Source organism: Halyomorpha halys, unplaced genomic scaffold (genome assembly GCF_000696795.3).
Source record: "Halyomorpha halys isolate HHAL.00 unplaced genomic scaffold, Hhal_1.1 Scaffold100.1, whole genome shotgun sequence".
Classification (NCBI taxonomy): Eukaryota; Metazoa; Arthropoda; class Insecta; order Hemiptera; family Pentatomidae; genus Halyomorpha; species Halyomorpha halys.
In genome coordinates, this window is record NW_027112088.1 from 1268205 (window position 1) to 1279529 (window position 11325).

An 11325-nucleotide genomic window follows, 5' to 3' on the forward strand; every position below is an offset into this window, starting at 1 on the left:
TTTAAAAGTTTTAATATTACTTATATTCTCATACTGCTTCAATCTTCTTATATTTTAATTTAAAATATATACAAGTTTTCTTCTCATACTATTTATGCACTTATATTATTTGTTATTTTCTTGTTGCTCTGTTCTTATTTTTTATTTATTCATTATCTTTTTTTTTGTTCCTAACCGTGATGAAGGCCTGAAATGCATTATAAAAAATGCACTATGAAACTTGGCACAAGTTTTACTGTTCAGATTTATTGGGATTTCTGTTGAACACTAAGCAATATAGGTGTTGTCAAGAATTGTAGATGTAAGTTTCAATATAAGTCAAATTAAACTCTCTGAGCATGAGGACAATGAATGGTCTTCAAAACCAAGATTTGTATCCAGTTGATGTTTCTAATCTCTGATGTGGATGCAATACCCATTTCTCTAGGCTCAGCTGGAGCTGGTATACCATCGTAGATGCTTCCTCGTGTCTTCCCAACACCACTTCAATCAATAGGCTTTTCAGGGGTTCCACTGAATTTTCCTCTTTTCAGCTGTCTATGATTTTTATATTTCAAACAGACTTTTGATGATTTAAGAGCATTGGGTTCAATTTTGGTAATTTTGAACTTACCTCAAACTCACTTCAACAAACTACTCCAAACCAATATTTTATAGGTAAAGTGAAGAGATCTTGATGAGAGCTGTCAATTAAAACTTGAACAAATTCTGTAATTTAATTATGTCAAAAGTTATGAATCCTAGAAATTATTAAATCGTGGGGTGCTGATCTTGACTGCTCACTCTGCATTGCAGTTCCTACTTGGCAAATTAAATTCTTTGATTCTTTGGTTATAGAGCTCCAATTCTTTTTTGTGTTGCTTTGTCAAATCCAAGTAGCTAGGAGTTTATTTAACAAAGATATCAATATAAATGTTTTAAGATTTAAAATTTTTTTTAACTAGTCATTTTTGTATCAGACAAAATTTTAATGAATGTTTTATTATATAAAATGCATTGAGAATAGTCCTTAGGAAACATTTAAAAATACATAGTATATGTAAATTATTTTCTTTTAAAATATAAGCAATTTTTCGCCTTATCAGTTAAAAGCCATTTGTAGAACACACAAAAATAAAAATAATAAAATAATGTTAGTAAAAAATAAAACAAGTATAACAAAAATTAACAATCAGAAAAATTCTTACATCATCTGCATCAGGAATAGCAAATGTAACATTTAAGGGCTTAACTACGTTATGCCTTGTTTTAAAATTGTGTTCTAGAAGCAGAGGAGTGTAGAGAATATTTTTCCATTGCCTTGTCAAAACGATTACTCCCTGAAAATATTAAAATCAATTTATAAAAATGAATGAATTCTAACTCTGATTTGAAATCCTAAATATTAATAAACTATTACTTGTCTTAGAGTTGATAAATGAGGAAGTTCTGGTTCTTTAAGATAATCTTCAATGTTGGAATCACTTTCCAATAGATAACGTCTCAAAACACAACATAATTGGCAAGATGGGTCTTCTTGTAATGTTTTACTTAAAGGAGTCAACCGTCCATAGCGACTCTATAATATTGTAAACATAAAATTTATTTCATAATCAGTCGCTAAGTTACAATAGATTAATAATTCTGAATATTTAAAACTAGGTGGAAAGAAAATAGTGTAAGCTGACTGGCTCTTTAACCTTTACACACTGCCAGCAGTATTGGACATTCCGGGATGTTTAATGAGTGTTTACTGTCAACAAATGGATGAAACAAATGTACAGATTAGTTTTTCATAAAATCTATCACTTGATGAGAAGTGATAGAATACCAACAATAAAATATTATTTTGTTTACTAACTAATTTACATGTATATTATTCCTTGAAGTTCTCTATTTTCATAATGTAACCTAATAAGCACAGCAGTATAAACTTATAAACATAATCGGTTCCTTCAGCATCATATTAGCTTTTTTCTCAATTTTTGCCAATACCATGTAATATATATATCAGGAAGCTTTAATTTTTTTGGTACATACTGAAAAGAACAGAACATTCATTTTGTCTACAATAGCTTGCCTTAACACACTCCTTAATTCTACATTAGGATATTCTTGTTTAAAGATGTTCCAAAGATTTTCATTGTCATGGTACAATTCGACAAATTTCAAAGTTTTATCTTCAATCCAGCTAAGATTTGCCATTTTCATGAACAATGTTCCATATCATGCTTATATCGTTTGCAAGTTAAACTATCCAGTGACGAGCATATGGTTTACAGGCCAATGTAATAGTGAGGTGAAGGGAAGAAGCTGGTACACCGGCCAAACAAATTGTTTGATCTGCTGAAATCACCAGCTACTGTCATGCACGTGGTGCACTGGCTTCTCAATTGACTGACAAGATGTCTTTACATGGCGCTAGTCACTAGTATCCAATGATTAGCAACGTCAACTGGTGCCATGAATAGCAGAGTGAAAATCAGCCTTATCGCATTTTTGGTAAACCAGCTACTTGGCATCAACAATAAATTTCACCTACCTTTCTTTTACCATACAAATAGTAAAATTATGAAATAATATGAATCTTCAAAGCAATTAACACAAAATAAATAAGTATGGATATTACGTTAACGTAAGTAAAAACCTAGCAAAGTGTCGTCATTTACAAAATATTTAATAAGTAGACTAAAATCAATTATAAGAAACATATTTTTATTAATATATATTATTCACTAAAAAGAAAAAAAAAATACCTTGATTGGCATATGAATTCCTTGAACATCGAGGGCTTCTGCCATCAGACACGTAACTATAGCGGTACTTCTCCTGTACTTACACCTCAGCATATGGACAACTCTGATAGCGAATCTGTTGTTAGGATTCATCCATGCATTTATTGCTGGAGAAGCTGTACTTAGTAAATTCCAATCTAATCTGAAATATTAAATTATTAATCTTTATCATTTACTTGAATCATGAAATGGCTATGTCTTAAGGTAATTTTATACATTACAATTTATAGAAAATTTAATCAACCATTTTATAAGTTTGATAATTCCATTATTGAGTGATTTTATTACTTTTACCTCATAAGGGGTAAAGTAAGTACAATGTAATAAAACTTAGAAAAGAAAGTTTATAACCAAAAAAAAAAAAAGATTAATATATGAAACTGGTTGATTATTTAAGTTAAAATATACCTATAAACAGAAAAAATAAAAATTAGTTATAGTTTAACTCAGTAAACTTTAGAATTATAACCTTGTATAGTCTATTTTTCTTGTAATAGGAATTCTGGGAGGTGCTGCGAAATTAAACCATACTTGTTTCACATCGATAACACATGAAGATGCATTTCCATCTTTACCTTGAATGGACAAAGTATTGTTCACTCTGAAATAAGAAATATAAATAATATTTTTAAAATAAACAAATATAAAATCAAAGCTGAAATTAAGAAAAATTAATATATTACGTTGGCTCTGAATGGCACTCCTGATGACTATTAGAATCTGTCTGCTGGCTCTGGCTTGTATGAACAGCTTTTACACTTGTAGGAGTCATATTGGAATTTTCTGCTTGAGTAGTAACTGGTTAAAATAAAATCATTTTAAATAATGTAATGAAAAATAAATAAGTAATATGGTAATTGAAAAATATTTTAACTGAATATTAGTCAAAATTGTAGAATAAATATGCTACCTACACGTCTCTCTGAAAGAATTAAGTCCTACCAAATTCATCCAACTATAGATTTACAAAACCCATTACATCATATAAAGTTAAATATAATATTATTTATAATTATATTTTTTTTTATTATGAAGATATTCATTCTAATTCATTTTAATGAACCAGTCTTTATTACATAATTTTTTACAGTTTTAGGGAATATATATATATAGTTCAAACTGAATATTTAGTGTAATCAATGATGTTACAATTGTTAAAATATAGAACAATAGGCATCCATATGTAGTTCTTATCAACCTTAATTTCATAATTCATTGTACAAATTGAATCTGAAGAGCTTAAAAAATTTTAAAACATATAAGTATTTTAGTTGATTATGAAACTCATTTTTTTAAATTTTTTTTTATACTTTTACTTACTTATATATGGAACATATAGTCAGGGAAAGTATTATATTATTATACTTTGTATTTAAATGAAAAATAAAGAGGTTTTGAAAATAAAATAAAAAAGGAAAAGTATTGAGATTATGAAAAATTTCAAATTTGAGATTTTGGCAGGCATACGTGTTTTAAGGTCCTCTAAGTCCAAAAAACACAGTCTTGCAAAATGGTGTGTTTGTGGGTAAACAGCCTAGCTCAAAAAGAGAAAGTCATATGAAACTGAAATTACATATTTAAGGCAGGCATATGGCCTGGGATGTGACACCAACCTTTTTGCTAAAGTTCCTTAATCTAGTTTATTAGAATAAAAAAAAAAAAAAAAAAAAAGAAACAGTTCTCATTGTTAGCAATAATAAACAGTGGATAAATAAAAAATATTAAATAATTTCATGAATAACTTCTTCCCTGGTCTTCAAATTTTTTCCACAAAAATAGCTAGAGCCCACCAAACTAAACGATATTTGGGTGATGCACACACCGCGCACCAAATTGTTTACAGAAATTGAAAAAACTTTTGCAGAGTTTATTTTTCAAATTTGGTATCTTAATACAAAATTACATTATAAATTTTATTTCATTGTACTTTTCCTCAATGTGGTATAGTTTTTGTGTTACTTAACATTATTTATTACTTTTTAATTTACAGGGTTTTAATGCTATATGAAGGATTTTTTGATTTTGAGAACTGAATAAGCTCATTAAAATAACAATATAAAAGAACAAAAAATTTTTTGTATTATATTCTTCCATGTGATGTTTAGAGAATAAGTGCAAACATGTATAAACAAATGTATGACACTAACATGTTTCCACCCTTTGCCCATCTTTAATGAGATATTTTCAATTTAATTTTTTTAGATAAATTAATTTACAAAATGATAAGACAAAAAGGAACTCACTTGGATGTTGAGGATGATCTATAATAACTGATTCTAATTCATCCTTTGAGCGAACTGAATCCGTATAATTTGTCTCATTTTCACATGGTTGGGCAGAGGATCCTTTACCATCATCAGTTTCTTCCATATCAAATTTCGATCTATTGACAACCTTTAAAACAAATATAAAAATATAATAAATTTTGCAAAAGAATTATGTTTCATTATGCATTTTTATTTGAATAATTAATTCAATAGAAAATTTTTGTTAGATCAATAATACATTATCAATTCAGAGGAAAAATACAGAGAGTGAAAGAGGTCATTAGAAAAAAAAGATAACATGAAAAAAAAAAGTTCTCTTTTCTAATATTTTATTAATTTTCTAGCTTTTCCTGAACAAGATTAACAAATGACACATTGAATGGTTAATTACGATTTGTTTTATTTTTTACAACACTTGCAACCATCATCTTCTTTATGAAAAAACAACAAAAAAAAAACTGGGTTATGATAATTATTTTATTGAAGCTTTTAAAGAAAATAATATGAGTCAAAATGTAATTGATGAAGCACAACAAAGAAGAATACTGTTTATTTTAAAATTACATTTGTAAATTTATATTAGTGATAAAATAAAAGTATAAAAACCTTAAAAGATACTCCTTCAAGACCAGATTCGAACATAATGAAGCCTAATTTCTCCTCAGATAAAGAAGTAAGGTTTAACTCTTCATTGGGGAATCTAACCTGAAAAATATTGGATTATGAAGACAGGTTTACCGGTTAAAATGACATAGAACACAGAATATTCAAATTAAATAAACAAGTTTTAACACTGAACTTATTTAAAAAAATTTTAAGTATTTTAAATGTCATAGATTATAATAGTTAATAATTAAAAAAAAAGATATTATATTTGCCTATCAAACAGTAAGTTTTTTGTTTTGATTCAATTTTGTAAAACAACAAAATATCTATTATAAAGCCAAATATCTATTGTAAATATTACAACAAATAAATGCTATTTTGAATCTATTGAATACTTACAGAAGATTCATCAGCAGCTTTAGTAATTAATTTTGTGGTGAATATAACTTTAGAACAATGGCTGGGAATGGCAGTGATTTCGGCATCCTTCAATAATGAGCATTCATTGTGCAATCTTCTAAGCTGAGCATGAATTTTACCTTTAATAAGATATGAACAATCAAAACACTGCTGAGAACGAATTTTATGTGTAATAAATTTGGACAGATTTTTCTTACTGATGTTAAGGGTAATGACCGTTTCTTCTTGCTGCTTTTGTGATGTTTCAATAAAAACAGGTTCCCCAGTTAAATCATGTTTGGCAGTACTAGTTCTAAGTCCCAAGAATAAGGCTTTTCCAGTTTTACCAAATCCACTTTTCTTGGCACCACTAGGTAACACTGCTGGCCGCTCAAAAGTTTCAACTATTTCTCTAGTCTAAATAAATGAATAATAAGAAAAAATTCAAAATAATTATTAATTGAACCAATAAAAACATAAAAAAGTATCTTACTTGCTTTCCACAATGAAAACTAGCAGTTAAATTTTCAAACGACACCGCTAATAATGATACACATGTTAAATCTCGAACGTTGTCAAGAGCTGAAAACGATATAACTTCTTCCACCACAGAAGCTTGCAAAAGTGCAATATTGACCTAAAACAGACAGGAGAAGTGAATACAAAAAGTATCATATAAATAAAAAATATAATACAGCCAGTCGATTTATAAATAAAGTAAATTAAACTTTGAGCAGTTTACTATTTGATTAACATAAAGCAATACTTAATCTCCTCATACTTTACTTGGCTCCTCCCATGAGGCCCATTTTATAAGGATTAATGATAAATCTCTTTGATCGATTCAAAATTGAGGAGATGGCAGGAAAAAGGGTACATAATGTAATATTATTTATGGTACACATGATGTATTACAGTGGTTTGCCCGATATTCTATCCTTGCTACAGTCCCCAACCATAAAATTTGAGATATTATATAGGTTTTTTTTTTTAAATTTATATGTTAATTATTAAGAGTATCTTCAGTATTACTATTGACCTTTTATTCTTCATATTCAAAAAGAAAACCAAATCTTCACAATACAATACATATAAATTCAATAATCAATATCTAGCCATAAAACAAAAATAACTATGTATCTTTTTAAAACCCCATCAACCTTTTTTCTGGAAAACTGTTTTTTGATTTCTTTTTTTAGATAAAATGGACATAAAAAAAAGAGTACCTAATAAGAAGAATATAGTAAATGCCCTATTGTCTTAAATATTTTTAAATAAGAAAAATAAAATTCAACCCTTCAGGTCAGATTCAAACCGGTACTACTGCAGTTGCAAGGTTGGTAAGGTGACACCTGAACTATCTCGGCTACAAATGTCCACACTGTTATAATATGTAAGTGACACAATATATTTTTAACACGATTACCTTGAGACCATAAGGAATAGAATAAGACATTCTCCTTCCCTCTCCAAAACAAGGGCCTACAGACCCATAGATCCTTTTTTCAACCACTTCCTCAATTTTCACAGTAAATTGTATAGAATAGGAACTTACTTTAGGCAATATAACTGTGGCTTGCACTTGTGTTGCAATACACTGCTCTATCACACAATGTGGCTGACCCTTCAGTTTACCACCCCTCTCCGCGGTACTCCTTTTGCTGCCACCTCCTTGAAACTGACTCAGGTACTGGTCCCTTTTAAGCACGTTACTGGCTTCAACTCGGCTCATACAGCTCAAGTCTAATTTGTTTATGGCAGTTAACGGGTGTAGAGTCGATAATGTAGGTGTTAGAGCATCTACAAACCTAAAAATCAAAGACTATTATTATGAATAAACTGCGAACAATATTTCTTTAGTAAAGAAAAGTGGAATTCCATTGTTAGAGGCAGAGTTTTTCATAACAAAAGTAGTCAGATATCAATTGAGGAAACCCACCAAGCAGCCTACAATGACAGATCACCAGTCATCTACTATTTTTAAAATATTGACACTAAGAAATGTAACTTTAAAACTAAGACTAATAAATTAAAAATAAATAATAAATTAATTATTTAACTCTATATTTGTAAAACAGATTATTTAGGGAAAACTCACCTAATATTTTGAAAATCTAATCAATGAACGAATAAAAATTGAAGAAGTAAATTTTCCAAAAATATTGATAACACCTAATGATAACTGATAATATTAAATGATGATAGTAACTGAACACAAACTTTCTAAAAATTAGACATATTTGTTATATAAAGAACATCCATGACACACCTTTGTAAAGATTCTAGGGTCAAAGGACTGACCATAACATCAACATCACCTTTCATTTTGATAACAACAGTGGTCCGGGTTCCTGTTTCATTTCTAAATGACAATAATTCATCACGAGTACCTGTAAATAATGAAAATGTCTGACAATGAGGTTCATAAATTTTAACTAAATAAACCTATTTACACACTATTGAAATTAATTGCAAAATGCAAATAATAATAATAATAATAATTAAAAGCTACTAAGTGATACAAACTTAACAAAACTATGGTATAGAAACTTAAAATGGTTTTTAAATTTTTTGAGATGCATACAATTTTTAATACTAGAATATAAAAATAACTAGATAATGAAAGTGGATCAATGTTTTATTTTCACCATTCGTTATATAGTCTTCTGAGCTATATTAGCTAAATGGATGTTTAGTGAATCTTTTTAACAAATAGTAATGCAAATAAAATCACTAACTCTTAAGGTTTGACCACCATTTTTTTTTTTTAAGACTACGCCTATTTTAGTTAATAGTTTCATATTACTATAAATAAATATTTAGTCATTTTTCAGTATTAAAATTTATATATAAAATGTCAACTGTTCAAACTCTTTAAGGATCAGAGTAAGCTTGTAAAAAAGACTAAATATTAATTCAAAATAATATTTCAAATTTTTCAAAATAAATTAAACAAAAAAATTATTTAAGGCAAGATTGAGACTTAGTTCTTTTCCTAAACATGCTATTGCAGCGCACATCAATTACTATGCTAGTATTTTATCGAGTTAGTTTTCAGTTTTTCCAAAATTCCTTTTTTATAAGTACAACCAAAAGTATTGGTTTCCAAAATTTTTATGGCATTTTGTATTAAAATTTAATAAGTATATATAGTAATTTGTGGACATCACGTGTCACCATTACCATAAGTCTATAATTTCAATAGATGCAATGGAAGAAGAAAAATGAAGTCACAAACTATTTACAACAATAAATCAGTACCTAATTCATTTTCCGATTCAGCCATGCTGGTTTCAGGAGGTAAAATATCCCAGGTGTAAGGATGAGTAGGTGTTTTCCCTAATGATGGAGGTGGTGAGAAAGCATCCCTGTTACGGGTAATCATTTTTAGAGATGTGAAACCTTCAGTGAGTGTTTCGAATTTTGGTGTAAACCTACTACCTGAAATTGAAACACAAATTATCAAATTAATTACAGTTCTACCTAGAAACTGAAAAATGAGATAGGTATAAATTTGGTATAAAATAACATTGGAGGAGAGTTTAAATTTCAAAACCTTCAATGTTTTCTAAATATACACTTACCAACATAAACTAGTCGCCCATCTTCTGTTTTTTGGAACAAAGGAGCTGTAAATGTATCAGCACCGGTGGGAAAGGAGCATATAGCCCAGTTGAGACAACTCACCTATTAAATAAAGAGAAAAAAGGATTAAGACATATTCATATGAAATTTAGATTAATTAGAGAATACAGAGCATATCGCGTCCTTAAATAGAAGTCCTGATTACTATTTTAAATGTAAAACATGTGGTTAGGTTTTAGAATTAGCATCATGAAATACTTTAATTATTAAAAATGAAAACCACAACTGGGCTTTTAGTGTATTAGATAATTAGTGCCAAAATTTTCACGAAGTTCTTAAGAATGATCATGATGAATGTTTCGTTTTAATAGTAGTACGCCTGACAAGAAATTTTTTTTTTTATTTTACTTTGAATTGAAATTATTCCAAAGATATTGCCATAGACTTGGGTTACTTTACTGGGGTCATCCTACAGACCGCCCAAATACTGTAGGGTAGCCACAAGCAACCTGATTATTAAGTTTTATGGATGAATTTAGTTATTGTTTCTATTACAGATTCGTCGTTTCTCAGCGCCTTTGGAACATTTGTTGGTATCCCTAACTGTTTCAGTATTATTTTGTAATAATTGCATTCTTCAAAGATGTGTTTGACGGTCAGATTACCATTACATTTTGTACATTTTGAAGGGGCCTCTCTTGTTACGAGGTGAACATGTGTTATTGGGTATGTCCTATTCTGAGTCGGGACATTGCTACTTCTTTACGGTGTCAACTTCGGGTAACCTAATCCAGGACTTCACATCTTTCTTTATAGATTTTTAATTTGCTTGCCATATTTTATTTATGCATTCCTTTAAAGGGCGAGCAAGATCCTGTGGAGTTAAGATAGGTGTGGTTCTACCTGGGAAGACTAGTGCTTCTCTAGCAGCTTTGTCGGCCATCTCATTTCCTATAATAACAATGTCTGGGGGCCCAGATGATGTCGACTAATTTACCTATTTGTTTTAACATTATTAAGTATTCATGAATTTGTCTAACGAGAGGGTGAACCGAATACATTGTATCTAGTCCTTGAAGAGCCTTAATGGAGTCTAATATTATTGCTATGTTGTCATTTGGTATATTTGACATGCAAAAGTAAAGGACAGTATTGTATCACAAAGGCAAATCTTGTTGCGTTATCTGATTTTGAGCCATCTGTATATATAGCGCTATATTCTGGCACATTTCTTGATATTTTGATGTTGTATTTAGATAGCTGTAGATATACATTGGGACGTTGGTAGGTCCAGGGTTGTTATTATTATGTTATTTTCTGGTATGTTGATACCTATTGCTTTTAATTCTGTGACAGTGACTGATAATCGTTCAGTGAGAGGTAGTATTGTATTTTTCTTCTGTTGGAACTGTCTAGAGAATTTAAAATTGAAAATGTACTAATAAGTTGGATGTGAGGGTTGCAGGTATAATCAGGTAAGATAATTTGTAGCTAATATTTGTCATCTGAATAGTAAGGGTGATATTCCAGATTCAGCACATAAACTTAAGATTGGACTGGTCCTAAAGGCATCTGAGGCAATGCGGATTCAGGTGTTCTGAACAGTTCTGAGTTTGGGTAGGTTTTGGAAGCGAGATGAGCCATACACAAAAATTCCCACAATTAAGTTTGGAGTGGATTAAGGCTTTATATAT

At 29.4% G+C, this 11325-nt stretch overlaps 1 protein-coding gene across 2 annotated transcripts in view; it reads right to left on the reverse strand.

Moving 5' to 3' along the window:
- tweek (transmembrane protein KIAA1109 homolog tweek) overlaps positions 1-11325 on the reverse strand; it is a 94590-nt gene that overhangs the window by 58523 nt on the left and 24742 nt on the right. For both annotated transcript variants that reach the window (XM_067050070.1, XM_024359413.2), the window contains exons 31-44: positions 9631-9733; positions 9308-9487; positions 8316-8436; positions 7602-7854; positions 6540-6683; positions 6265-6463; positions 6047-6186; positions 5648-5746; positions 5018-5168; positions 3458-3572; positions 3244-3375; positions 2736-2916; positions 1400-1558; positions 1188-1319 (exon numbers count right to left, since the gene is read on the reverse strand). In XM_067050070.1, coding sequence (XP_066906171.1) covers positions 1188-1319; positions 1400-1558; positions 2736-2916; positions 3244-3375; positions 3458-3572; positions 5018-5168; positions 5648-5746; positions 6047-6186; positions 6265-6463; positions 6540-6683; positions 7602-7854; positions 8316-8436; positions 9308-9487; positions 9631-9733 — 2109 coding nt within the window. The remainder of the gene's footprint in view (positions 1-1187; positions 1320-1399; positions 1559-2735; positions 2917-3243; positions 3376-3457; positions 3573-5017; positions 5169-5647; positions 5747-6046; positions 6187-6264; positions 6464-6539; positions 6684-7601; positions 7855-8315; positions 8437-9307; positions 9488-9630; positions 9734-11325) is intronic.